The sequence below is a fragment of the Melopsittacus undulatus genome, chromosome 6 (assembly GCF_012275295.1).
Source record: "Melopsittacus undulatus isolate bMelUnd1 chromosome 6, bMelUnd1.mat.Z, whole genome shotgun sequence".
In the NCBI taxonomy this organism is placed as follows: Eukaryota; Metazoa; Chordata; class Aves; order Psittaciformes; family Psittaculidae; genus Melopsittacus; species Melopsittacus undulatus.
In genome coordinates, this window is record NC_047532.1 from 83708529 (window position 1) to 83736284 (window position 27756).

At 47.4% G+C, this 27756-nt stretch overlaps 1 protein-coding gene across 5 annotated transcripts; it reads left to right on the forward strand.

Moving 5' to 3' along the window:
- Positions 1-978: 978 nt before the first annotated feature.
- Positions 979-26986, forward strand: SEPTIN6 (septin 6). Of its 5 annotated transcripts, none has more exons than XM_034063543.1 (11): positions 979-1102; positions 6573-6687; positions 13833-14028; positions 14896-15082; positions 15287-15448; positions 17825-17921; positions 18184-18352; positions 18847-18979; positions 19621-19811; positions 21601-21644; positions 25047-26958. In XM_034063543.1, exons 1-10 carry the CDS (start codon positions 1076-1078, stop codon positions 21602-21604), a joined length of 1281 nt encoding a protein of 426 aa, XP_033919434.1. In that variant the 5' UTR covers positions 979-1075; the 3' UTR covers positions 21605-21644; positions 25047-26958. The 5 variants fall into 5 exon arrangements, with proteins under 5 accessions (XP_033919434.1, XP_033919433.1, XP_033919432.1 ...); XM_034063542.1 differs by lacking the exon at positions 25047-26958 and adding an exon at positions 23948-25007; XM_034063541.1 differs by lacking the exon at positions 21601-21644 and having other exon boundaries at positions 26474-26986.
- The last annotated feature ends 770 nt before the right edge of the window (positions 26987-27756 follow it).

Sequence of the window (27756 nt, forward strand, 5' to 3'; positions counted from 1 at the left end):
GGGTGAGTCTCTGTGGTGTAAAGGAAACTGAGCCCAGCATGGTGATTTGGGCCCCTTGCCACTGAGTGTTTCAGCCCAGCAGCATTCTGGCCTTCCCTTCTTGCTGTGTTTCACTCCCCAGCAAGGCTCCATGCCTGGTGTTGTTGGTGGCTGCAGCCATCAGCAGTTTGTACCCCAACTATATTAGGAATCAGGATGAATTCCTCTGCCCTCCAAGCCTCCAGTCCTGTCTCTCCCAAGACCTTTCTTACCCTGGAGTCCTCAGACTCCCACAGCATGGCTGAACTGTCACCACATGGCTTTAGGGCTGGTCAGGCAGAGCCACACCAGCCCCTTCAACCCTTTTTCCTTCCCTAAGTTTTATCCTTGTCCCAACCTGCCTCAGGTTGGTTTTCAGACCTAAGTAGCCTTGCCTTTCTCCAGCCACTTGGACCAGGTTTGCTCGGATGTGTGGGGAGCCAGTATCATCCCATAAAGCCCAAATGACAGGTTGTGAAAACCTAATTGTCCCTTTGCTCCCTTTCTGGAATGCCTGGTTTTGTCAGGGGCTGTTGGTGGCTTCTGTGGGCTGCGGGAGGCAGAGAACCGGACTCAGAGCTGTGAGATCCTGCGGCCCACATTAACAGAGGGGCCACAGTCGGGCAGGTCCTCCGGGGCCCTGAGGAGTCAGTGCGGGCTGCAGGCAGGGTGCGGGCAGCAGGTCGGGTCTCCAGCGGAGCCGCCGGCCTCCGGTCACTCTCCCGCTCCCCAGCCGCCTCCGCCTCACGCCCCTCAGCCCGCCGCTCTCCACCACACGGCGGCCGCGGCCCCGCCCGCAGGCAGGGCTGCACCATCGCGGGCGGTCGCGGGGGGGAACGTCCGCCCTGCGGCTCCCGGAGCGGGGCGGTGGCGGCGGGGCCGCCTTGGGTGCGGTGTGGGCAGGGCGGGGAGAGCTGTGTGTGGTGCGGGCTGCGAGGGACGCGCGGACGGGCGGCTCTGGATCCGCGCTCCCCCCCCGGCCCCTGCGCGGCATCGCGGTGGGCGCGCCCGGCGCTGCCCGCTCGGCTGGGGCGGGCCCTGTGGCGGGCTCGGAGCGATGGCGGCGGCCGAGGTGGCGAGGCAGGTGAGAGCGGGCCCGGTGCTGCTGCCGGAGGGGCCGGAACGGGGGAGCCCCTGCCCCGAGCACGGGGGGACAGGGCCGGGTTGGGGGGAGTCAGGGGGTCCGGGCCGGGCACGGGCTCCGGGGACACCGGCCCGGCGGTGCCGGCCTCACGGGAGGGTCGTGGTTTGGGGGCCGCGTTGAGGGGAGCCGCGGGTGCCTTGGGGGTCCCTGCCGCTGGCTGTGGGGCAGCAGCACAGCCCGGCTACCGTGTGCTGCCTGCAGCAGGGTGGGCCCGGGGGTCCTGCCCTGCCGGTACCTGCGGCCCTGGGCCCCGCCGCGGCCGCTGAGGGACCTGCATTCCGGGGAGGCCTCATCCTGCACCCGTACCCCGGGCTGGAGGCCGCTTCATGGCATTGGTAGTGGGCACTGCGCCCCTTGGCATCCATGTTTCTCTAGGGATGCTGTGCTCCTCCCAAAGAAACTGTCAGCTGTGCCTGTTAGTGTGTGGTGCAGGGAAGGACATCCATCCATCCATCCATCCATCCATCCTTCCATCCAGCACCGTGCGCTGTGGAGGAGCTGTTGGACCTCTCACTGTAGATTGGCACCGCATCCTTGCTGCGCCCTGTCCCCAGGGGTGCCCCTGCGGTGTCATCCCTGCTGCCCACAGCCACTCCTTCCACTGCTGATGCTCACCAGCCTTCCAGCGTGGCACAAAGCTTGCTGTGTGCTGCAGGGAATTATCCAGAAGAGGAGCAGAGGGAGTTGAGCCACCTCTGCTTTTGTTAGAGTAATGCTAAGGAGGAATCTATATCAGTTTTGCATTTGGAAGCTTTTTGTTGTGTGTTGATGGGCTTCCAACTTCGGTGTCTGTGTGTTAGGACACGGATAATATTGAGGTGAATGCTTGCTGTTCTGTCTTCAAAGTAGTACGTTTTAGCATGGACCCAGTCTTGTTGAACGGGTAGATGTAGCCATTCCTTGCCAGTTTGTGATGTTATTTCCTCCTGGCCATACCCGTTGCCTTGTATGTGACTGCCAAGGTATGTAAAGTGACTCACTTGCTCCCCTGTCTTTTAAAGAAATTGAGCATTAGGCTTCCCTAAGATAAAGTACAGGAGTTTCAGATGTCTGCTTATGGTCTGGAATGAATTATGGTACAGCACAGCCTCTTCAGAGGCAAAAGGGAAAGCTGGCTATGAGCTGGACGTGAAATTAGTGTGCTGCAAATAGGAAGTCTTTATGCAGACAGACAACCTGTCAGCCCAGTCCTTGGGCACCTGGTTGTGGTCATGGTTCACAGAGCACAAAGAGCTGTAAAGAGCTGCCAGTGAGGGTAAATGTGAGAGCTGGGGAGATGTTGGGGTCACCACCCTGCCCCTGTCCCAGCAAACCCCTGATCTAACCTGCAGGTCAGGTTGGTGAAGCCCCCTCCTGGGGTGGTCCTGTCACCACCAGGCTGAGACACCCCTCTCCTGTCCTCTGCCAGCATGGAGGGTGCAGGATTCAAGCACTCCCCATGGATGCAGAGGACCAGCTCGCAGGCCACTGTCTAACTGAATCTGTGTAGTACAGGTCAGAAAAATCTGATGTTTTAATTGCTGGAGGAGACTTCTGGGAGTGTATCCAGACATTGTGGTGTTCTCAGGGGCATAAGGAAATAGAATCCTAAGAGCTGTCAGAATTTGAGATTTTGGAAGCACTTGGCCGTTTGTGAATGTTGATTGTCTGAATGATGCAATCAATGTGCCTGAAGAGGGTGGTCAGTATCAGGATCTTTGGTAAGATGCTTCTTGCTTTCCATGGTGGCTGATGCAAAATATTCCTCTCCCACTTCTCTGTTCTTTTATATGCACCCTGATGATTTGTTATCAGCCAAGCAAGGAAAAGAAATACCAAGTCTTTCTCTATACTTTACATTCCTTCTTTGCATTTATCTTGTTGAGGATGTTTATACTATCTGCTGGATAATTCTGTCATTGCATAAGAGAATTACACACTACAAGTGAGAAGTAATTGGTACAAGTGTTGCTCTAATTTGGTGTTTAATGAGAGCCAAATGTAGTCTGGGGAAGTGGATGCCATAACACTGAGCATGAAAAGGGATCTGGTGGTGTTCTGGCTTAAAGATAACGTGGAAGCCTGAATTCAGGTTCTGCCTTGCTTTGGGATTTGACATTTAACTTCTTGTGCAAGACAGTGCTATACAAGCTGGTCAAGGCAGAGACACACATTCAGCAGGATTTTCCTCTAATCATGGTTTTTTTTTCATCTGAAAGACACTGGAATGATCCAAACTCCTGGAGTCTAACTCTGCCCAATTGTATGTAAACTAATATTTAATGTGTAGTGCTTTCAGGCTTGGAGTAATTTATTGTAGCATCTTTGTATTTTCCATATATTTATGATTAGTTCTCTCTAAGAATTAGAGTGGCAGCAATGGTTTCTGTGGCATGGAGAAGCCCTAACAAAAGGTGTGTAAATCCTCCAAAGACAGATTAAAAATAAGGTAACCTCTTCAAGAGCCTGCCCCTTATTTTCACTCTGCAAAAGCCCTGCCTGGTAATGCAGCAAGAGAGCATGCTGCTCTTTTTGTTCTTCTAATCTTGTTTGTGGCAAACACACTTTGCTTCCTCTCAAGCAACAACAGCCCATTCTATCCTGGAGGCGGGGGGGGGGGTCACTCTCTGTATATGGGGGAAATAAAAAGGCATCTGGTGTCTTGGTGTGGTGCCAGTGTTCACATTGGCTTCCCAGAGATCCTGTCTTTGTCTTAGTTCCAAGGAGATGCTGACTTTAAAATAAAGAGTTTGGAAGGACTCTTGGCATCCAGTGCTTACTGATGCTTCGGGGAAAAGCCTTCACACATACAATAATTCAGCCCTGCTCACCTTATTGGTACCTCTTTATATGTTTTACATTTGAGCTAAAAGAGTGTTGAAGATAAATGATGAAGATCCCTCTTGAGCACTTTATCAGCAAGAAGCTTATAAACTTGACACATTCTCCTTCAGTTTTGAGCAAGGTGATCCAAATCCACATTTAATGTACAGGCAGGATGACTAATTGCTGGGTTCATATGTTGTTTATGGTGATGCTGTTTATATATAGCAGTGTTCTGGATACTGACACCACTTGGTGCATGAAGACTGGTGACTTGCACTGTTTCTTGGTGGATCAGATAGAAAATGTTCCTTTTCTCCCTGCAGGTTTGGTAATTGCTGACAGCTTTCTGATGTGTGTCAAAACTAGTCTGATCTTAAAACATTATTTCTTATTTTTTCACATTACATCTGATCTCTTGATGCTTTGGCCAAGCAGCTTTGGGTTTTTAGCCAGAGGAGCAGAATATTACCTCCTGGCTGCATACATAACACGAAGGCTCAGCTGCCGTGGCTGGAAATCAGATTTTGCAGTTCTTGTTTCCTGGCCTGTAGCAGATGTGAACTGTGGTTTAACTGCATTATAAAACCACAGGTGACTAGAAAAAGGGGCTACAGGAAATTACTTGCAGGCTGAATTCTGTGTGACAGTAAATGCCTCCTCTCAGCTGAGAGTGGCTTTAACTTCTACCATTTATTTTGTTCCATCTGGATCCCGCTTATATTTAGGGATGAGGAAAAGATTTGTTCTTAATGAGAGCCTACACTCCTGCCCACACTTCCTGGGGAGAGTAGTGTTCAGTCTTCCAATAGTGCAGTTTTATGGCTGAGTATTAAAAATACGCTTGATATTTCTCCTTCCCATTCTGCCTGAGGTTCTGTCACATGCCTTTGTGGACTGCCCACCCATCTGTTCTTCACCTGGGCCATGGTGCTGTTGCTGCAGATCAAACACTGCCATGAGATGCTCCAGTGCTGGGTTTTTGTTTTGATGAAAGCAATTTGGGAGAGGTTGTATTATCACAAGATCTGCATGCCTGCCAGTCTCCCTTTCTTCTGCTTTAGCTGTTTATTTGTGAACTATTGGGCCTTAGAGCTGCATCCTCAGAAGGCAAAACCAGAACCTGCCAGGGAACTCGAGCACCTTCCTGATGAACATGTCATTTGGAGACACGGTGCTCAGGAATTAATAAAGCACCATATTTGGTGAACATCTTGGCAGGAAGAGTCAGAGTGATACACAAAATATGGCTAAGGGAAAACATATTTACACATCACAGAGTGGTAAGTATGGTTAATGGCTGGAGTGTATTTTGAGCCTCTTTGGGGGAAAAAGCCCTCATCAGGAAAGCAGTAATGAGGCAAGTAATCATACTCTGGCAGGCTACTGTAGGAAATGCAGTCCTTGGGGATGTTTTCCTGACCTAAAATACCAGTGCCTTCAGCAGAAGAAGGAAAACCAGTATGTCTTTCCCCATAAACAGGCTTTCAAGATACGTGAAAACGTGATTCTGAAAGAGTTAAGTTTAAATCACACCCTATAAACTATTGCCTTTTGGCTGTAGTATTTCTTGGAAACCAGTGATGTTCCTGAAAGGCCAGTGGGGAATTTTCTGTTTGACACTAAAATATATTTGCTCCAGAAAGCAAAATATGTTACTGGGGAGTTGCAGGAGGGGAACTTCCCGGTACACACAAATATACAGGGCTAGCACTGACTCTCCATGTTACATGATGCCATTCCTGAGGTTGGGCCTCTGTGTATGGTTTGTTACTACTTCTGTGCATGTTTGGAACACAAAGTGCCTTGGCATACATAGATAGGACTTTGTGCAATGGCCAGGTGGAAGTTTCTGCGTGCCCCTCCAGAAGCAAACATCTGTGTTGGATGTGGAGCACAGCTGGAGCAGGAGCTCAGCTCTTCTGCTCCGTAGGGTAGGAAGGGGACGCCTGGCTGGGGGACAGGGTTAGTGGTATTGGGCACAGGAAGGAGCAGGTTGTGGAAGCAGCTTCTCATGAAGTCTGTTGGGTGGCTGTGCATTTGATAGTTTGAAGACTGTATTCTCTGCTGTTCCAGTGCTACAGCAGTTGAACTTTGCAGAGACAGTGTGTTTGGGTTTTTCAATTCCTAGCTGTAGGTACAGTTTTCCTAACTGTTTCTAGCTAGATTCTGTAATTGCAGCTGTGAATGTGAATTACATGTGAGTTACAATTCACATTAAGTGAATTGCAGTATGTTTATAGGTGGAGGTATTGTTAATACCTTCCTTTGTACAGGGGTTTCTTTTTGTTTTTCAATGTGAGACTTGAGTGTCTCTGTAATATCTCAACAAACGTTTTGCTGCCCCTATTTCAGCAGCTGTGTTTGCTTTTTGCACAGGTTAATGTTTCTCTGACAGGGCTATCTTCTAATGTGCCCCAAATGAAACATGCTATTTGTGCTGCCTGGATTAGTTTTGGAGAAGAGGGAAGCACAGTGACACAATTTACAGTGTATGTGCAAATCTCTGCTTGGACTGTCCAGTTTGTTCTACTTGGGAGGTCTTAAGGGTTTATACAGATAAGTGTATTTTGCTTGAGCATGACACAACTGTTCCATTGTGTTTCAGGGTGAAGGCTGTCGTACTGTCCCGCTTTCTGGACACGTAGGATTTGACAGTTTGCCTGACCAGCTGGTTAATAAGTCAGTTAATCATGGGTTTTGTTTCAACATCCTGTGTGTGGGTGAGTATTTCCATTTTGGGAAGTTCTCTTGCTGAAAAAGGGCTTCTCTGCAGCTGGATGTAGCTTGTAGGTGACTGTTAACAAGGTAGCTTGGATTTAAATTTCCCCAACTATACTGCTTTCAGTAACCAGATTTACTGGTGCCCTGGGAAATCCCTGCTGGGGTTATGCAGTATGGCTTTCTACCAAGCGGGGAACCATAGAAATAAAATGCCTGAAATCCCACGCTCTGATTATGATCTTTATTTTCCTAGTAAGTTGGAATTTCATGTTTTTAAAAGAAAATAGGTACTCATGCCAGAGACTTTTGTTCAGAGGTTTTGTTTGGTTAGGTATGGGGTTATTATTGTAATTATTTTAACAAAATACCAGTCATGCTCCTTTTCAATCACTAAAAGCTATTTTTTTCCCTTCCTCCTTCTATGCATACTTGAGTTAAAATAGTGTCTGGCCAAGCCTTAGCTGGTCAGATGGTTATCCAAGCTGCCCTGTGGTCTGGGGCTCAGCCGTGGCCTGGCGCTGTAGTAGGACTTGGTGACTGTCCCTGCAGCGTCTGCCTGTCTTGCAGGTCTTCCCCAGGGTTAGGTTCCCAAATGGTCCCTCCTCAGAGGCATTCTTAGGGGACAGAAGTAAAATCTTGTGTGGCTTTGATTCAGCAGTTTGATTGGATAGGTAAGAAAATTGATAACAGGGAATTAATTGTGTGACAGGACAATTAGTTTGGTTTGCTGGTGATGGTGCCTTGCATCCAGGTGAAGGAGGATATTGTATGGCTATGGCTGCTCAGGGTAGGCCCTGTCTGCAGATGCTTCCAGCAGTGCCTGGCATGACAGAGGGGAGAGCTGCAGCTGTGGACACCTCCTGGGGACTCAGCTGGTGAGCAGCTCTGCACCCACACAAAGGTTGTCTGTACCCTCCGAGACAGATCCAACCATTGGTATGGACCTGGTGTTTGTCCAGGACAGGGTTAAGTCTGAGACAAGAGGAGTAGAGTGAGGAGGGGGGAGCTGAGCCCTGTTAAATGAAGCTGAGAAGAAAACTTTCCCTGACAATGGCATTCCTGTGAGATGATAAACTTTGCTGACAGGTGAAGGTCACTGTCAGGATGAGTTGCTGGGTGCTTTTCATGGTATATGAATGTGATATGACCTAGTGAAACTCTCATCCTAAAGACTGAAGTCTTAAAGTATTTCCTTTTGCATTTATTGAGCTGTTGTGTTGGGGTTGTTTTCCTGCAAGTTATAGGTGTAGCAGTGGATGCCTCCTGTGATAAATATTCACTTTGATGTGTGGAGAGGAACTGAATGCCTCTGCTTTCCTCTTTGCAGAATGGAAATGGAATGCATTGATTGCTTGTTGATGTGAATAACAAGGACTCACCAAGATCAATGCACATCAGTTATTAATGTCAGTCTTTTATGAACAGTAATAATACAGACATGGTCAACCTTGAAATAAAGAAACTTTATAGAAAAATTTAATAAGATTCATTGGAAAAAGATACACAAATCTTAATTTGAGAAGGTCAGGCTTTGAAATGCCTTATAAGAGTTGTCTGGTGCTCTCTTAACTTGTGGTAACAGAGTTAAACTCTTAAACAACCTAAAGAAATAAAACAAAACCTCCCAGATTCCATCTGTCATTAATTCCATTGGCTCTCACTTGTACAGCAGGAGTTTGGGGTGAAAATGGGAAGAACAGGGAGCAAATGAGGATTGGAGCCTACAAAACAGGTAGATGAACTGATCCCATAATAAAGCCGCTAAGCATGACAGAAAGACACTTCATTGCCCCCTGTTTTTTAGCTGTGTGTGGCATCTGGTGGGGGAAAAAATACAGTGACAGTTTGTACTGGGTCTGAGCCACTGATGCCTCCAGCCCCTGGTGGAAGAGCCAAAGAAAGCTTCAGAAATGACTCCTAGCAGCACGTCCAGAGGGGAGCAATTTTTAGCTCTTCTCATGCTAAAAGCTGTTTCCCCTTTGAGACTAGAGCCAAAGATAGAATAAATGAGCAAACCTTTCATAAGAAGTGAGGGGTTATGGATGTTTCCTTTGATATTTTATTCCTCAGCACGACTGTTTTCTTCCGAAAGCTTCCATGATAAAATGTTCAGTGCAAAGGCTGGAGAAGCATTTAAGGGCTGAGACCTTCTGTGCTATTTCTCAGTGAGACGGGGGAAAGAAAGAGGAAGAAAAGATTGACGTGTTTTTTAATGTAAGCTCTTCCAGTTTTGGCCAGGGTAGACTGTAGTTGCATTATACTGGTAATACCATTATAAGCAGGAGTTTCACCCTTCCTCTCTCACGGCTTTTGCAGGGGGATTTCTAACCATCCTCTTCAGTGCAGAGAGAAATGGCTGTTTTGAGGCAGCTCTTTTTCCCACGAGCTGTACCACAACTGCTTGAGGTCCCTCACTCCACAGGAGTGAGCTTTCTCCCCTTGGTATGGGAGAGCTCTCACTGGCTGGGGAAGGGAAGGATGATCACAGGTTCCCTCATGCAGAGCTGCAGTATGCTCTCCAGCAGGCAGCTTTCCATGGGATGGTGAGCTGTATGGCCTGGAAGTTGCCCAGTGGTTGGTGTTTTGGTCACTGGTGCAGCCAGCTGTGAAGAGAACAGGATTTCTCCAACCAAAAAGCCATTGGACTTCTTAGTCCTCGCTGCTGGTCCCCTGCGGTGGATAGTGGTGTCTGGAAGCCCTGTAGTCCTCTGAGGTGCTTCGACACCTTTTGTGAGCCCATGTTGCTTCTCTTGCTGCTGCAGCACAGCCTTTGCCTTGTGATGGGTGAATCACAGAGTGTCTTTGCATGCGTGTTGGATGAAAAGGATCGTTTTTTCCTCTCAGTGAGAGATGGCCTTATCAGGCTGAGCTGCCTCAGGGCTTGTCTCAATCAACCTGCTACATTGGATTAGCTCCCATTTCTTCACATAAAAGGGCTGTGCATGCGTACACATTTCCTTTAAGATTGAATTATTTGATATCTGGAGCTACAGTTGTGAATCTCATGGAGGACGGGTGTTGCTCTCATGTGGAGGGGCACTCTCATGAAAGCTGCTCAATGCCTTTGAACAGGGGAATACTCCAAGGGCTCCTCTGTCCTCATACAGAATTGACTGAGGATGATATGACTGGGGCCTCTTAAATCCTGAGTGATGTAGAGTAGGGGGACAGCGTGCAGTTTGTTTTTGCACTTAACATGTCCTGGGGGAAAGCAAATTAAATTAGCAGGCACAAAAAAGGCAGCACAACTTTTGTGGTTATAATTCAGGTTACTGCTGCAGGGTGCTTAGGGTGCTGAAATTTCTGTGGAAGCAAGAAGCCATGAAAGTGCATTCTGCTCAAAGATAGCTGTTTTGGTTTGGGAAGCTGGGAGCTTCCCAGAGGAAGAAGCATTTGCTGTTTGCACAGCTGCTTCTGTTCCTCCACCTTAGCTACTGGCCAGTGTCAGAGATGGGTATGGGAGCTCCTCACCTTCAGTAGCTGAATGGAAGAGAATGGCCCTTTTCCCAGCTGTGTTTTTGCAAGTGATGTCACTGCTCAGTCAATGAGGGATTTGATGAACTGCTTCTGTAGAGCACTGAAGACACTATGTGCATGTGCACTGGAGCAGGGACCGTGTCTCAGGACACTCAGAGGAGGTGCAGGGAGCCCAGCACAGTGTCTCTAGCCTGGCAGGCTCTTGGGTGTTCACACTGGATGGTGCCTCCTGGGCATTGGTGTGGGGTTGCTGTGTGTCCAGAGCCTCACTGGTGTGGTGTCTCTTGCCACTTTTTTATCATGCCTCTGAAAATCATGAGCCTTAACTGCAAAAATCCACCTCACAATGAAAGGATCTGACAGCTTTTCAGTAGCTGTCAGAGTGTCCTGGTGCAGACCTCTCACTAAAAGTCACTCTCCCTGCCCTGTCATCCCCACAGCACTTTGTCAGCCCTGCTGCAGGAGAGCAGACCACTGCTGAGTTGCATAATCCCCAAGTACAGTTTTGAGATCTAATCACATGTGTGCTATAAGCCTGACACCAGGAAATAATCTCCCTGCGAGGGATGCCTCTCACTTGGTTTGCATACACTGCTGCCTTTTCCATGGTGATTCTGCCTCCCTTAATCCCCATTCATCGTTTCTGCTTTTTGGAGAAGATTCCGGCGCTGTCAGCTGGAACACTCACAGACTACTTGTCCTTTTCATCAGACCATCTGTTCCATCTGGACTTCTGTCCGTGCAAGAAGCAGTTGGCACCGTTTACATCTTCCAGCCAGCAGAAAGTTGCCTCTGTGTGAATCAGAAATTCCAAGGGCATTCAGAAACCCTCCCTTCTGTTGTTCTGCCCTTCAGATAGCACTGCTCCTTAGGTCTGGTCATACTTAACACAGTGAAGCACTTTATCGACGTCTTCAATCTTTTACTATCTCATGTTGCTCTCTTAGTGTTAACATCGTCTGTCTTGTAGCTGAGGCAGTTATTCCTCTCTCCTTCAGTCTTCCTCTTCCCTGGCAGGCTTTAATCATTTCATGCTGTGTCAGTGGGTTCACACAGCATGGGGACGGGTGTATCTGCTGACTCAATGTCATTTATGGTGTGCAGGCTCCACGTTTGAGATGCCATGTTAGTGGCTGGGTGTTTTGTGTTTCAAACATGAAGTTGTAGGGGTTTGGGTAGGCAACTCCCACCTATGGCAAAATGCCTTCCTCTTCCACAAGGAAAACCCAAAGTGTGTGAATTCTGAGTTGCTGTTGCTGGCCCTGTGTAGCTGTCATGAGATGGAGTATAAAGCCATGTTCTGTCTTAAAAATTTGCCTCTATCTCTTATGCACTTCTCCTGCCCCCCCCCCAGACAGTTAAAGTCACTCATGCTAGAAACAACACATTAGATTGATTTAACGTAGACAATGACTAGCAGGGTCAGGATGCATTTAAACAATAGCCTTGGCCTCATGTGAAACCCTTTCACTGAAAAAGGAGGGAGGCAGAAAAAAGAGGTGTTTTACAGGGTGTTTTGTCTGCCCAGAAGCCAGTGTGGCTTACACACAACCGTGTGCACCCTCTGCAGAGAGCAGCTCCCTGCCCTATCACCAGTGCTGCTCCCCTGTCCTGGTCCTGATCCTGCTGGATCTGAGCCTGCTGTGGGGCCCACCAGGCTGTGAGGTGGAGAACTTGAGGCAGCAGCACAAGAGGAGGTTTTGCAGGCCAGTGGGAGGGCAAAGCTCCTGCACCTCAGGACTGAAGCTCCCTTGTCCTGAGATGCCCCATTGGGGTTCCTGGCATTCCCAGGCAAGCAGCCAGCTCCCTGCTCTGTCCCACCCATCACTTGGCAGGGGTTCTGGAAATGCTGCAGCCCTCTAAGCCTGTTTAGATTTTGGCCTTTTTTCTTGCACTGCTTTTTCCTGGCATCCCTGAGAAGGGCCTGGCAGGTCATGCAGGCTGCCTGCTGTTAACCCTCAACATCTCAGTTCAGACTGGGGCAGTGCTTTGTGACCTGCTCCCTGGTTGGGGCATTTGGTACCCAAAAAGCCCAGAGCATGAGATTCCAAGTCAGTGAAGGGCTTGACGTGATCAGCCACGAGTCTTCTGGGTGGTCTGGCTCATTGTTCCAGTGACAGAGATAACCTTGTGCTTTGCTGGGTCCCTTGTGCTGGTTCTCTCTGTGGTGGTGAAAATTGCCTGATGCATTGACATAGCACAAGGGGTTGCAGTGATTCCACCTCCTGGTGCTGACTGTCTTCTTTTTCGCAAACAAGATTGGTGCAAAGAGCAACTGGACTTGTGCCTGTTCTGGCTGTAACTGGCATTATTTGGTGGTGGAGCATAGCTCAAGGTGTACATTGACTTTCAAATGTTAGTGGATCTTGCTGCCTCTAGAAAGGTACCTGACACATGATCATGGCAATCAGAGACTGCTCAGTTCCCAGAGCAGAGGATGTTTTCCCTGCCCTGTCTGTCCTGTACTTCAGCCTTGACTGAGAAAAGCCTCTTCTGGGGCCAAGAGAGAGGACTTTGCCTGCTTGCAGGGGTGAGGCTTTGATATTTGGACAGGGGAGGATGGGGAGGAGTTTTCCCACATTGAATTGAGCGTTTCATGCAGGTTTGGATCTATTGCAGAGCTCTAAACCTACAAAAATAAGAAGTTCTTTTCTTCTGAGCAAAGTAGGAAAATGATGAAGTTGTCTTGGTTGGGAGGGAGGGGAAGGCTGCTTCAGCCAGACCCAGGCTCCCTGTGGTCCTGTAGCAGGCTGGAGCAGCAGCCTTCACTTGCTTATCCTGAAGTTCCAGCAAAAGCCAGCTGGGCTGCTCAGAAATCCCTGTTTTCCCCAAACACAGCACCCCTCCCAGGGCAGCAGGCCAGGCTGCTCACAAAGTCAGATCCTTGGAGCACAGAAAGCTGGCCCCGATGTCAGAGCGTGGTAAGGGAGGCTGCCCTGTGGAATGAGTGCACAGAGGGTTGTGTTTTGTTCTTCCTGGGATGTATCTAAAACAGATTTAAGACTGGGATTTGTCTTTTCATTACAGACAAGAAAATAGTTCCCTGTTGATAGATGGAATCCAAATAACAGCTCAGTGCTGCAGAGCTTTTGGAAGCAGGTTTTGGAGTGTTGTATAGTGTGTAGCTCCTAAGGTATGGAAATGAGATAGTACAGAAAATGTCCCCTCCCAGTCTAGAAGGCTGATCCCTCACTCAGTCTGTTTTGAGTACAGGAAAAACTGCACAACTTGCTGGAGGACTACAACCAGTTCCCATTGCTTCTGCACAGGAGGAGGCTATTTTAGTGGCTGCTTGTTAGAGACATTGATCTGGAGCATCTTTATTTAGAAATGGCAATAAGCCCCACTTTTTAATGAAAATAGCATCTTCTGTAGTGTGATTGTGGGTTTATGCAGGATCTTAACCATGCTTTCCCCTTTGCCTTTTCACTTATCCCTTTTCATCTCTATTTTCTAACGATATTAATGCCCATTAGACTGTGAAATGTAATTTGCCTGGAATACAGACCTCCCATTGTACACAGCTTTCTGTTTGCCAGACGGTCCTTTTGGAGCATGAGATCTGCTTTCAACTGCTACAGTTTTACCCCTGTTAATGTTTGGAAGCTGAAAGGCTGGGCCATGTTAATATTGAACAGAACATTTCAATGCTCTTTTTCTCCAATAGGGGAAACTGGCCTTGGCAAGTCCACCCTCATGGACACACTTTTCAACACCAAGTTTGAAGGTGACCCAGCATCTCATTCACAGCCTGGGGTCCAGCTGAAATCCAGTACTTACGACCTGCAGGAGAGCAATGTCAACCTCAAACTGACTATTGTGAGCACAGTGGGCTTTGGTGATCAGATCAATAAAGAGGACAGGTGAGTGAAAGGAGAGAGAGGCTGTATTGTGACCTGATTTTCTCATGCAGGGTCTCTTCCTGTGCCCTAGTTGGGACAGACTGTGCAGTAGTCTTTCTCCTTCCTTCTCATGGATTGTCCATCTCTTTGGGATGGGACAGGTAGAACAGTGGGCAGAGGCTGTGGTGTGTCAGCAGTGCTCCAACTATTAAAGCATCTTTTCTCATGCTGTCAGATCAATATCTGCCCTGCTGACAGCCGTCTGCCCAAATTCATGTGGTGGGAACAGTGGAGAGTTCCAGAGCATCTGTGCTTGTTTCCTTGTGCTGTGCTGACCACAAGCTGCCAAAACAAACCACTTGGCTTAACAGCCACTTCTGGGAGGGCTCTTACATGTTGCCAGAGGAAGCAAGATAAATGTGCACTGAGATACCTTGGGGCAGTATCTTTGGCAGCTCATGACCCAGCGTGGCTAGAGCATGATGGTTAAAGGGTGTGTGGATGGGATTTGCTGTCTGTTACGTTTCCTCTTTAGTTCTAAGATGCACTGATGTCCTTTACATTGTGAATCTGACAGGCTCTGTATTTCTGATGGCCTTGCACCCTTACATTTCAAAGTGTGAGAGTCCATGGTGTGTCTCCTGTCCTCTGCTGAATTTCCAGTACTGTGTTTTGTCAAACCAGCTGCTAGCATCTGCTGTAGGACCACATCTCCTTGTCAGTAGTGCAGCTTTTAACTGGTGGGGAAGAAGGGAGATTGAGACAATTGGTCTTAGGAAGTGAAATCTAGCAAGTAGCTTGGTTCTTGAAAGCAAGCAGTGGAGCACTGTCTCATTACCTCTTCAACTGTGAGATGTGTAAGTCTTTTCTTTTTTCCTTTCATCAAAGCTATAAGCCCATCGTTGAATTCATCGATGCTCAGTTTGAAGCCTACTTACAAGAAGAACTGAAGATAAGACGGGTCTTGCACAACTACCATGACACCCGGATACATGCTTGCTTGTACTTCATTGCTCCAACAGGCCACTCGCTGAAATCCCTGGACTTGGTAACAATGAAGAAGCTTGACAGCAAGGTAGGCCTGTTTAATTCTTACCGGGCAGGTTCACCATGTGCTGCTTTTCCCCTCCTTGAATAGCAGACCAGTGGACATGACTGGTTTGACAGATAAAGCCTGTATGTTTATGGAGCACTTTCAAGTGTTTGTAAGTTGTATTGCAGACTTTGAAAACAACCTGGAGCAAAGCTGAGGACTTCTTACTGCTCTGTTCTTTTCTAGGTGAACATCATTCCCATCATTGCCAAATCTGATGCCATTTCCAAGAGTGAGCTGACCAAGTTTAAAATTAAAATCACAAGTGAACTGGTTAGTAATGGGGTCCAGATCTACCAGTTCCCAACAGATGACGAATCAGTGGCGGAGATAAATGGGACAATGAATGTAAGTGATGTAGTGCTTCCTCTTCTCCCAGAACAGCGCTGTTGCTGTAGGGGTTGGTGGCCCATATTGGGGTGCTTCTGAAATCCACTTTCCCTCTTACCTTGTGTCTTAAAGCCAGAGGATTGCACAGGCATCCACCCCTTGGTCAGCCTAGGCCATCAGAGCCTTCTGGTAGGCTGTTGCTTCTCCATTGGGCTTTTCTAGTCTGACCCTGCCCTCCCCCAGTCTTTTAACCCCTTCCTTGTCCTAATGTGTATCTATTGAGGGACATGTAGGAAATCAGACAGATAGTGAGGCTGTGCAGGGCAAGGACAGTCTTTGTTCTCCTAGGCTGATATTTCCTGAAAAGCCCTGCTTCCAGGGTGCTCCTCTTGCCTGTGGCTGTTCCTTGCCACAGGGACCACAGATAATCCTTCTTGACCACATGTGCAGAAGTGTTTGTGGATGGTGCTGCTGCCAGTGTGTGGTCTGTCTTGAAGGCAGGAGGAACCACAGCTGTAGAAATAAGGTGACAAATTATTCCTTTCAGAGCTGGCTATAGGAGTTTCCCCCCTGTTGTGGTGTGGAGGCTGTTCAGTTGGAGCAGCTTTGTTTCCTTCCCCTCCAGTGTTTTGTATCCCCCCCACCCTATGTGATGAGCCAGCCTTCTGCTGAAAATCAGCTTCCTTCAACCTGGAAGACCACTTTTGTTTTCCTGCTGCTTGCCCTCTCCCACAAGGCAGGCTCAGCTCTGTGCTGGCCTGTGTCCCTCCAGGTGCTGCTGTGTTAGCTTGATCGCAGAGGTAGCTCAGCATGGGAAGTGACCCAGAAGGCTGCATTGCACAGAGCCTTTGCATGGCCCCATCAGAGTGACCACCAGCCCCACTTACTCTCCGTGTCCTGTGCGAGAGCTGGGAGGCCGAGGAATGAAAGCTGAAGAGTCCATCTTTGGGAGTCCTTGCAGGCAGTTTTGCAGTATTTAAGGTTTGACTGTATGAGCCACACTCCAAAAGCAGGAAACGTCATCTCTGAAATCTCTTGCTTGTACCAGCTGTTATAAACTTGTCCAAGTTTTCAGATAACCTGTGGGATTGAAACTTCATTACCTGCTCTTGAGAGCAGTCCAGGATCACTGACCTTCCATACAGTTGGGGATATCCATATCCTGGGGCCCTTTTAATTGCCCAGAGATCAGCTTGCTTTAAAAGATTGTAGCCAACAAATGTCACTGCACAAAACTCAGCAGAAGAGGTGGGTGCAGGGAGTTGGCAACTTTATTTTTAAGTGCTGAAGCCTTGCACTTGACTTCTTTGCAGCTTGGCAGGATGCAGTGTACTTCCCAGGAGCAAGCGGAGGTGGGGAGAGATCTCACTTACTGCACAGCAGATAGGCAGTAAAGTATGATGGCAGTGTCTGGGGGTTTGCTTGGCAGTCTGAGACTGGGGAATGAGTGTAAGGTGTAGTCTTCTGAGCCTAGAGAGGTGTTGGGAGTGTTTCTATTCTGACTCTGCTGAGCTTGCACTGGGTGTCTTAGGCATGTGATCCCTGGATTTGGCCTTCTTTCTCCCCTGGCTTTGCAGCCATCTAGCAGTGGCTGCACATAGCATCAACAGCAGGAGGATTTGTAAATACATTGGCATTTCTTTGGGTTTCTCAGAACCACTTTTGAGTGCTGTGGGATTTGAGGGTGGGGGGTGCAAAGGGTGATCCCAACACAGCTGCAGGAAGCATGAGGTTATGGAGTGTTAGTATGGGGCAGGGTTAGCACAGCCCCAGGGAATGCAGAGTCCTTCCCAGCTCAGCCTGCAGCAGACCTTTGGGCATACATGGACGTGGAGGCTGACCCTATGCAGGGTTGTGTCCAGGCCTTCCTTGCCACAGCTGAAGCAAGTGGGAGGAAAGAGCTGTTACTCTGGGGATGAAGGACAGATCTCATGATCCAATAAGAGTGATGTGTCCTGAGCTCCAGTGGGAGCCGAGGGAGTGGTGATGGGGTAAAATCAAGAAGGCTCCAAGACCTCTTTTATTGCTTCTGTGCTTGTGCAGATGTTCTCCTCAGCTACGGCAAGCCCCTGGGACAGCACCGCAGTCAGAGCCACGCAGCATCTTGTTTGAGCTGTCGTTCTGATGCTAGTCTTGCACTGGCTCATTTCACCTGAGACCCCGTGGCTGGGAGGATCAGCCAGGTAGAGGATATAGAGTGGTAGCACTAACAAGGTTTCCAAAAAGACCCTCCCTTCTCCCTCCTTGTCTTGGGCTAGTGGTCAGTGACTAGACTCCGTGAGTTTAGTGTGTGCATAATGACTGTCTTGCTCAGTGGCTCTGCTAGTCTCTGTGTGCTGGCAAGGCAGCCAGAGTCCAGAGAGACTGACATGGTTATCATTAAATGTATTCCAGGCCCACTTGCCATTTGCAGTGATCGGGAGCACGGAGGAGCTGAAAATAGGAAACAAAATGATGAAAGCTCGTCAGTACCCCTGGGGCACTGTGCAAGGTGAGTTGAGCCCTGGGATTTTCATGGCATGAATGGTGACACTTCTGCCAGGAGGCAGTGGGCTCTCATAAGAGGAACAAGGCTCTGCTGGACTTTTAATGTTTGTCTAGGAATTATCCTTTGTTAAATCCTTGTGTCAGGCCTATAGTGACAGTTTTCTCTGCTCAGAAGGGATGTTAACCTATTGGAGGACTAGACAGGTGGGGAATGTTGGAAAAGACTTTTGTGTCTGCCCCCATCTTATCCTTATGTCTTCTTACAGTGGAGAATGAAGCTCACTGTGATTTTGTGAAGCTGCGGGAGATGCTGATCCGTGTAAATATGGAAGACCTTCGTGAACAGACCCACACACGCCACTATGAGCTGTACCGACGATGCAAGCTGGAAGAGATGGGTTTCAAGGACACTGATCCAGACAGCAAACCCTTCAGGTAGGATCCTTGAGGAGACAGGAGAGCCTGGGAGAAGCATTGTTAAATGCACCACATGTGTGTGTGTGTCCTTGAGAGAGCATGTAAAGAACCAGTGCAGCAAGAATACCTGCCAGGTCAGATAAATCCAGGCTTCGGCAAAGGTGCTGGCTGAATGAGAGGTGAAAACCCAGAGAGCATGTTCAGGATTGACTCTGAAACTGCAGGTATAGGAGTAGAAATGTCTGTGCTGTAGGGATACAGCAGTGTCCTTGTGAACTAGTGTTTGTTGCCACTTGGTCTCTTTGAATTGCCCAGCATTCAACATACAGAAAAGTGCAGTAGCTTACAGACCTCAGAAAAGGTTGGATAAAGGTGGTCTCAGGCACACATGGGTGAGTGAGTAGCAGATGTGCTGTGGACAAGGACTATTCATGGTAAGGGCCTGATTTCAGAGGCTCAGGGGAAGCCTTGTTTGTCCCAAGTCATGTCACTGGACTTCCCTTTCTTTTTAGCTTACAGGAAACTTATGAAGCCAAAAGAAATGAGTTTCTGGGAGAACTGCAGAAAAAGGAAGAGGCAATGAGACAAATGTTTGTCCAGAGGGTCAAGGAAAAAGAAGCGGAGCTGAAGGAGGCTGAAAAAGAGGTGAAGACTGCACTACTTGTCTCTTCATGGTTGTGAGTGATAGATCTGCTCTCAAGCAGTTCAGTGCTGCCAAAGTACTTTCTGCAGAGTGTGGTTTAGGACTTCCTTACCAAGAAGTCTAAAATTCAACTTGGGAACATGGGGACATTAAGGTGTTCATCCTGTAGGACAAAACTAGATCCCAGTGCTTGCAGTGTACAACTCACTGCGCCATGAAAGTGCATAGTCTTGATTCAGAATGGAGAGCAGCAGTGTGGCAAAATTCAAGGAGAGAAACAGCTCCAGATATGAGCTTCTTATATAAAAAAATACACTGAGCATTGTGAAAAATCCATTAATTTACTGGCCTTTAAAGCAGAATAAGGCCCCTGGAAATTGATTAAATATTTTTTTACCATTATACTCTCCCAGTCTGTGCAGTGGTGCATCACTAGAACACTGCCTGGTCTGTAAGCTGCTGTGGAAGGAGATTTTTCCCTGCACTTTTTCTAAGCAATGTCAGATCAGGGGGCTAGAAAGATGTAGAGAGCAGCGGAGCCTTGCAGGCTCAAGTCTCATGGAATCCTTTCATGTTTCTCTTTTCCTGTGAAGAGAATATCTGGTAGTGCTGGGTCATGCTCACCTCTCTCCTTTTCCTCCAGCTGCATGAAAAGTTTGATCGCCTGAAAAAGTTACATCAGGATGAAAAAAAGAAGCTAGAGGATAAGAAAAAGTCTCTGGATGATGAAGTGAATGCATTTAAACAAAGGAAGACAGCAGCTGAATTGCTCCAATCTCAGGCTCAGCAGGCTGGAGGATCTCAAACTCTTAAAAGAGATAAGGAAAGGAAAAAGTAAGTTGGTAACCTGTGGTATTTGCTTTTGGGAATGGTTCTCCTTTACTATTTTTCTGGGTGTCTCTGTTTCCCAACCTAGCCAGTCCTTATCAAGGGAAGGTTTGCAGACAGATTTAGTCCCTGGTGAGGCTGAGCAGTAGCTGGAAGCATTTTACTTTTAGCTGTCATCCTGAAGAGTAGGAAGCAGTGCTGACCTCCCTTGTTGCTCACTGACAGCATGGGAGAGGATGAACTTGTTTTTATTCCCCAAGATTCCAAGGCTCCTCCCTTGGTCTGACAGTGCTTGTAGTGAAGCGGAACAATACTGGCTGCCAAGGATAGGGTGTGGATAGTAGGGATTTCTCACTATCTTCAGAGGAGTGTTTCCTGTCTCAGGCTCTTATTTGTTTAGGATGGGAGAAAGGTTATACTGTGGAAATTATGAGGGTGACTAATAGTTTTGAATTCTGGAATCTGCAGAATGAAGGGACAGGTCATACCTTAGCTCATACTCTTCTCCAGCCCTAAAGCAGCTTTTTTTGCCCTCCACAGAAACAGTGAGAGATATTGCATGGTTTTAGCAGGAGTTCCCCATGCCAGGAACTGGTGTGACAGTATCCAGCCCCTCATCAGGGTCCTGTGATCTGTGCTGTCTGCAGTGCCTATGCCAGGCTCCTGATGCTCCTCAGTTGCTCAAGAGTACAGGTGAAACAGTTCTCCCAGTTCACACAGCAATGAGCAGTTCCTTTTCTTCTCACTGTGGTATGTTTCCCAAAATGGAGTTCTGTGCCACCTTAGCATGTGTGCAAAGAGCAGTGCACAGATAAAGGAGGGTTTGGTTTTTGTACCACTGCCATAATCCCCTCTCTGCACACCCCTGAGGCAAATCCAGAGTACGTTTTGCCTGCATGATGTGGTCTTAAGTACATGGAGAAGTGCTGTAAATATGAACAGTATGGCATGTGCCCAAAAAGTTTGTCAGGGAAAATAGCTCTTGGCCGTTAAGCCTGGAATCAAATGAGACAGGAGAGGAAAAACCCACTAACCAGAATGAGATCCTGGTTTAGTCTTTTCAGTTTTGAGCTGGAGCTGCTTCAATGTCAACATTCTTTTGTGATGAGCAATTAGTGCTGCCCTTTTCTCACTTGTCTGTTCCTTTTTCCACTGTGGATTTTGATTTGCTCTTTTGAATTACCTTCAGGGAATTTTACTGTCTTTTCATACTGGGAGCTTGGACTATGTAAGGAATATACAACTGAAGTCAGTCAGGGTAAGAAATGGAGAAAAGGGAGATGACATGCCCTGTAGTGTAAGAATCAGTCATTGTAGCCTAAGTCACATTCTTGTTCCCAGAAGCAGTTCTGATTCTGGAAGAGCTCCTTGACACCAAGCACATTCACATGGTACCATCTGTGTCAGTTTAGGATTCTGAAAACCCCGGAAAATGCCATGAAAGAGATAGGTCAGTGCTTGAGTAAGGCTTGGTATTAGGGGGCTTCTCTTTTCTCCAGGAAAAGAGCTGTCGGAAATAGTGCTCTGTACTCTGTAGCTTCTTCATTTGTCCTTAATAATTCATTTCAGTATTTAGATCATAAATATCTCTAACAATCCATAAATTTCACAAGCCATAGCTTTATTTTCTCTTGTTTACTAGTAGCTGGCAGTACACTGGCCTTTTTCTTTCACAGGTGACTCTTCTAAACCCAAGCTCTATAATTTGCACTAATCATGACTTAGTTTCTTTTGTTTATTTGTTTGTTACATCGTTATCATCATGATTAGCTCTTACACATATGCTGTTTTACAGTTAGCTGCTGTTTGGCTGCATGGTGCATGAGGCACATTGTTCTGGTAAGCGTCATTAACTAATATAGACCTCACAATGGGATCAGTTGCAGTTCCTAAAAAAGCAGACCCTGTGCAAGTCCAGAAGCCTATAATGAGTGTTATCTGTGCCTTCCTCTGCTTTCACCCTTACTATACGTGCTCTACCAGTCTCTCTCTACATAATGCAGTTGTGGAAAAAGGTTGCAGTGAAGTTTGTCTTTAAAGATTCTGCAAAGTAAAATGCAGATAGATGAAGTATTAGAGCATGAAACACAGAAAGAAAAAGAAAGGGATTAGATCCTCTTCCTTTTAAACCTTCCCAGCACTTTGTAGGCTCTGTTTTCTATATTCCATCTCCCTTACAAGTAAATGATACTTTTTAATCCCATAGGCCATGTTGATACTATGGCAACAATTGCTATGGAGATGTGGTGCTGATGACAGAACCCAGCTAGCCATGAAAATGTTTTTCCCTTTTCCTTCCCTCCCACCCCTTCAAGCTAGATTATTAACTTGTGGTTACAGTGCAAGACTAGTTTCTATCGTCCCCTCCACATACCACATACTAACAAATGGTAAAATCTGACATACCTAGAGCTTTCCTTTGTCCTATAGCATCAGAGAATCACCAAACTGTGTGTGTGTATGAGTGTGTGTGTGAGTATGTATCTATGAGGGGGCATTAAAGAAGCTACTACTGAGTAACCAAACCAATATTCACTTTGCTGACCAATTACAGTTGATTGTACAAAACCATGAGAGATGCTAGGCTGAGCATTTAGCAGATAATGAAAGCTCTGAAGATAAACTGAGAGACTTTTTTAACAGTCAGATTGGTAACTCATGGACTGGACCTTCAATTGTATTGGACAGGCACAGATCTATGCCAAGAGTGCCCATGGCTAGGGTGAGGCTAGTAGTAGATGAGGGCTGTATTCAATATGTGAGGAGGCTTGTGGAGGAGATAAGGCCACCTGAAAGGGCTAAGAAGCCTGGCCACAAGCAAGTGCCTGCAGTACAAAGTGCCAGCATCCATTGTAAAATGAAGGTTCATTTAAACTAAGATGTGTAAGAAATTCACCTGCCTGGCAGGAGAACAGCATCCTCATTAGGGTTATTAGTTCAACTGCTAATGACAGTGGTCTACTTACAACTAGGTTGGGTGTGTTTAATTGAGCGTTTATAATGTGCTGTTGATTCTCTGGTGAGAGGAAAAAGGAAGCTCTCACAGGAATGTCTTGCTTCTATTAACCAAGGCAAGGGTGGCAGCACCCCAAGCTGAGGTGTGCAGGTCTCTCAGAGCAGGAACATGTTGGAACAGCAGCATTTAACTATAAAACAGCCTGAAAACTCAGCCTCAAGTCCATCCTTCTCTGCAGACAAAACCAGGATTTACATTCTCTCCAGGACATGGTCCAAACTAACTTACGGTCTACCCTTTAATAAGGAAAAGCCAGTTCCAGGATTCCTTCCCTCTTGGCCCTACCAAGGGAAATGGAAAAGCAAGTAAACATTACGCTGTCAGTAGAGGCATTTGAATTTAATTTCAATGGGATGTTCCACTTAACAGAAGAGCTTCAGAAGGGTCTTGCATAGGCTCGAACTGGAGCTTACAGTTGTCTTGAGCAGTCTGGTTGAATGAATGTCTCTGCTGCCAACGGTAACTGTAAAACAATGAAAAGAACAATTCTCTGCTTATCAGGCTCTGAATGTGGAAAAATAAGCTCGAAGAATAACAGTGTTCATTCTGATGCTGGGTATAAAGGCACAGCTAAAGTGCAATTAGAGTGAACATTACTGATTTTTGTTGGTTTTGGATTGCTTTTGGCAGCCCTCAGAACTGTACACTATTGTGTGCTGGGCTTTAAATCAAATGAAGTTCTTTGTTCCTACTATACAAATGCAGACAGTGCCTTTTTCAATGGGCATTTGTCCTCGCTAAATTAAATATGTATATATGGTACTTTTCCAGCATTCAGAAAAATACTCTCCATATTGATCCATAAAGTATTGCAGGGCTCCACTGTTTTGCAAGGATACAAACAGGGCCCAGTTGATGAGTCCTGTAGCTTGCAAAACTGTGAAAGGATTGTTTTAGAAGAGAAATTTGGTTCATCCCATTGTTGAGTGTGTGTGCATGTGTGTGTCTGCATAAAGCATGTTTTGTAATCAAATTAAACCTTACTAACACTTAGCAACATTTCTTTTGTGTGTTTGTGTCCTAGGAAACATTTATATTCTTGTTTTGTGTGTGGTTTTTGTTTGTTGGTGTTTTTTTTGTCATTAATCCATAAAACCATTAATCTGCCTTTTTCTTTCATTTTCAGTTCGGGTTTCCTGTAGAACCTTTCCCTTCACACCAGAAGCGAATGCCCCCACATTTGGTTAACACGCAGCTATGCCACTGTGCCTGTTTGCTCACCTTTCCTCATTGCTCCCTTCCTGCGCTCACCATTTTGTTTTAAGCAAAAGTCCACACCCTTGGCTGTTGTGGGTTATGGTTGTTCTTGTGAAGAACTCAGCAACAGCCTACGTGGAACTGGCAAGAGATGCTCATTGCTGACACCTCCTCCCTTTGGGCAGCAGCAGGCTCGCAGAGCTGGTGTCCCCTCTTTTCATTGCTCAGCTCTTTGCCTCTCCTCCTCCATGTGCAAGGGCTGCATGGCAGCAGAGTGTGGCTGCTTGGTGCTGAGCATTCAGCACCTCCGGGGACTGATGCTGCCATGGGCTGGGACATGCTGTCTCCAGAGACTGGCTGCCCTCTCCCCTTATTAATTTGCCTCATTAACGCCTCATTACCCCCCTTGCTGCCTTGTGTGACTCAGTTTTAAAGGACTTTTTGACATCCTCACAAGTGTGGGCCTGAGTCCCAACCTCTAGTCCCCAGCCTTGGGGGAATCTCAAACTTGGATCCACGGTCTGCAACTAAGTGTTCTCTGAATGCTGCAGGGGTCACGAAGGATCTCTTGCCTTGTCTCCCTCTCAGTGTGCTGGCCTGGATGCACATCCTGGATCCAATCTCAGGGAAAGCTGGTCACCTTGCTGTACATACCAGTGTTGGTGAAGAAAGACGATGACGTTTGACTTTCTTCTCAGTGTTTCCAACCATTTCTGGTTTTAATGCAAAAATTACTACCTTTTTTTATTTGGCATGTGTTTAGAAGTGTACAGGTGCTGGCAGGTTGCTCCTCTTATTTTCTATTCAGCAAAAGCCTTGTTTTACTGCAAGATTTGCACTAAAAAGGAGGGTGTTTTGCTCACTGGGGCCAGGAGTCCACTCTGGCCAAGTGCAACTGTGGTTTGCCTGCAGGTGTCTTCACTGTGTATTTCTGGATGAGTTTTGTTTTTGAATAAAGACTTCAGACAGTGAATGCTGGTTAACATTTACTTCTTTTGTTTTTTGTTTTCTTTGCCCTTCTTTTACAGTAACCCATGGCTCTGTACTGACTAATTACCCCTGAATACAATGGGCTGGAATGGACCTTCATTTACTTGTTAAATCGGAGGGTCTAATAAAATGTGACAGCATTTCAGCTGTGACCTTTCCATGGTGTTACCCTTGCTCTCTCTTATATTCTCATTGTGATTTTGGCTTTGCTATGTACCCGTGGTTATTGCTTTTATTAAACAATGTAAAATTAGTCCTAAAGAGGTTTAGGATGCTGCAGCTTTAAATCTTACTATCTTTATTCCCCTACAATTAATGGATTCCCCTTTCTCCTGGTCCCTCTTCTCCCAGATAGATAAGGGATGTCAAAAGAAGTTCTGTGAGTTATTTTTGCTGGCAAAATAACAGCGCAGATTAAATTTATTTATTGGTGACATTAAATAACACCACCTTAGTTTAATAATCCCATAGTTGAGGGATAAAAACCTCCTTTCTCCTTATACTTGGTGTCATTCTCATGACATCATCTACCTGTTTTAATTTGCTTTTATTTTTTCTTTTACTAATTCACGCTACCTGAATTACCAGCATGTAACCCTCATTTCCACTTCAGACTTGCTCCTTGTGCACTGCGTGCAGGCTGAGTTCACTGTTAAGGAGGTGAACCCACATATCCCAACCCTGCTGAAAGATCAGGCTGCATGTTGCAAAATAGTCTCAACAAAACCCCTTAAACCCAGGATTTTCAGATGATAAACACACCTCTGACCCAGCTGGGATAGGTAATGCTGGGTGTAGTGCTGAGCATTCCACTAGAAGGGTGGTCTGGGGGCTGCAGAAGCCTCGGGAACAGTGTCTGTATACAGCACATGAGTCCAGCTGGCTGTGCATAACAGCAGCACACTGTATGCAGGAACCCAGAACCAGCAATGGTCTGTCATTTGCAGCAGTCAAGGCAGTTAGAACTCCTGATTGCAGTGTATTTTCTCAGGTGTTCTGTTTCACCATGAATACAGTTTTATTTCCCATAAATCTTTTATTTGGGTTTGGTTTTTTAAGCAAGTTTAAATCATTTGAATATGTACTTCTTGCTGTATTGCTGACTGTTGGCCTGATCCCCAAACCAATCCATATCAGTCTGTCAGTGATTTGAGCAACGTGGTTTAGTGGAAGGTGTCCCTGCCCGTGGCAGGGGGTTGGAACTGGATGATCTTTAAGGTCCCTTCCAACCCAAACCATTCTATGATTTCTAGATTATCTGCTAAAAGAACCATTCAATGCGGGGGTTTAACGAAAAAACGTTGTTACTTGTGTGATTTCCGTGTACCATAGGTACCACAGGGAGGTGCCATCTCCCCTCTGTCAGCTGTTTCCGTGTTGCATCTCTCTCCTGCTTTTTGAATGCCTTTCTCTTTTTGCTAATCCTCTTTTTTTCTCTCTTTTTTCCCCTTTTCTCTCTCTGTAGCTTTTTTTAATCAGTTTTCGCCAGCTGCACTGGGTCTGAGGGAGAAGACTGCCACTTCTAGAAGAGGTTAAGGGTCTTACGTCCGGGGAGGGGGGGAACAAATCTTCAGTGTTAGTGTCTCGGAAAGAAGCTCTTTTACTGACTTGCATGATACCTAAAACTGAAATGTCTTGTAATCTGTGTGACAAGACAGGGTAGGACGGGGGAGCTGAATGGTTACTGGGGGGTTTGCAGAGCAGCAGAAATGGGATGTTGGGACTAATGATGTAGCGAATACATTTTCAGACATTGTTATGGGCATATTTTCTAGTTCTGTCTTTAATAATACAAATGTCACAGGCTTCCATGGGGGCAAAGCCTGAGGAGTATTTTCGATATGCTGTTGTTCAATTGGGTTTGGAAACTGTGCATTAGGATTGAGGGAGATCCGAACACGGTGCGATTCGCTCTGTTGGCAGCAACAAAGTATTTAATTTTAACAAAGAAATAAAGTAAGAAGAACTCTGTGTTGTCGTTGGTGTCCTCCTGTGTCTCAGCACTTCAAACAGGCTCCCTTGGCCGGTGGACATGGGTCCAGTGGGGCTCAGTTTTCGTTTTCCTGCCTAAACCTCCTCTTGTTTGAGGTTAGAAGAGAGGAGATGAGAGGCGATGCATGGGGCTGGTGCGTTAGCAGGGCTGAGCCATCCGTACCCTGGAGCGTGTTGGGGCCGGCCTCGCATGGCTACTGCCTCATCCACCGGTGTTCTGCCGCGTCCATCTCCGTTCCACACGCGGCAGCTTCCGTGTTCACACAAGCAGCGCTGCAGAACCGGCGGTGTTCCGCCTCGCACCGTTCTAACTTCACAGTTCAATAACGCACCGGCACCGCGAGCGGAGCCTACAGCCCTGTCCGGCCACCGGGAAGCAAAACGCAGCCTGACGCTGGGGTCAGCAAAGCTCCAGGGGAGCCTTGGCCTCGTTGAGGCAGCGGAAAGGCCTCAGGCTCCTCCGGTACGCGGCGGGGCGGAGCTATTGGGGTGTCCGCTGGGCCGGGCCGGTATCCGCTGGCCGCGGCAGCCCCGGAGGCCTCTTGCTGTACCCGCGGCCGCCGCCAGGCGTCGCGCTAGAGCCACAGCGCCGTCCCTCAGCGGTTCTCGCGGAGTCTCGCGAGCTCCTGCCAGGCGGGGACGTGACGTGACGTGACGTGACGCCGGTTGGGCCGCTCGGCCCCGTTCGGCGCGGCTGAGGTGGAGGGGGGGGCTCCCGCTGCACCGGAACGGGCGGGGCCTCGGCGGCCGGGCCGG

Excerpts from the sequence above, each read along its gene's own strand:
- SEPTIN6 (XM_034063539.1), top strand. The coding sequence starts at position 1,076 with ATGGCGGCGGCCGAGGTGGCGAGGCAG. Across the intron at positions 14,029-14,895 it reads CAGATCAATAAAGAGGACAG|CTATAAGCCCATCGTTGAAT; the intron begins GTGAGTGAAAGG and ends CTTTCATCAAAG. Across the intron at positions 19,812-25,046 it reads AGAGATAAGGAAAGGAAAAA|TAACCCATGGCTCTGTACTG; the intron begins GTAAGTTGGTAA and ends CTTCTTTTACAG.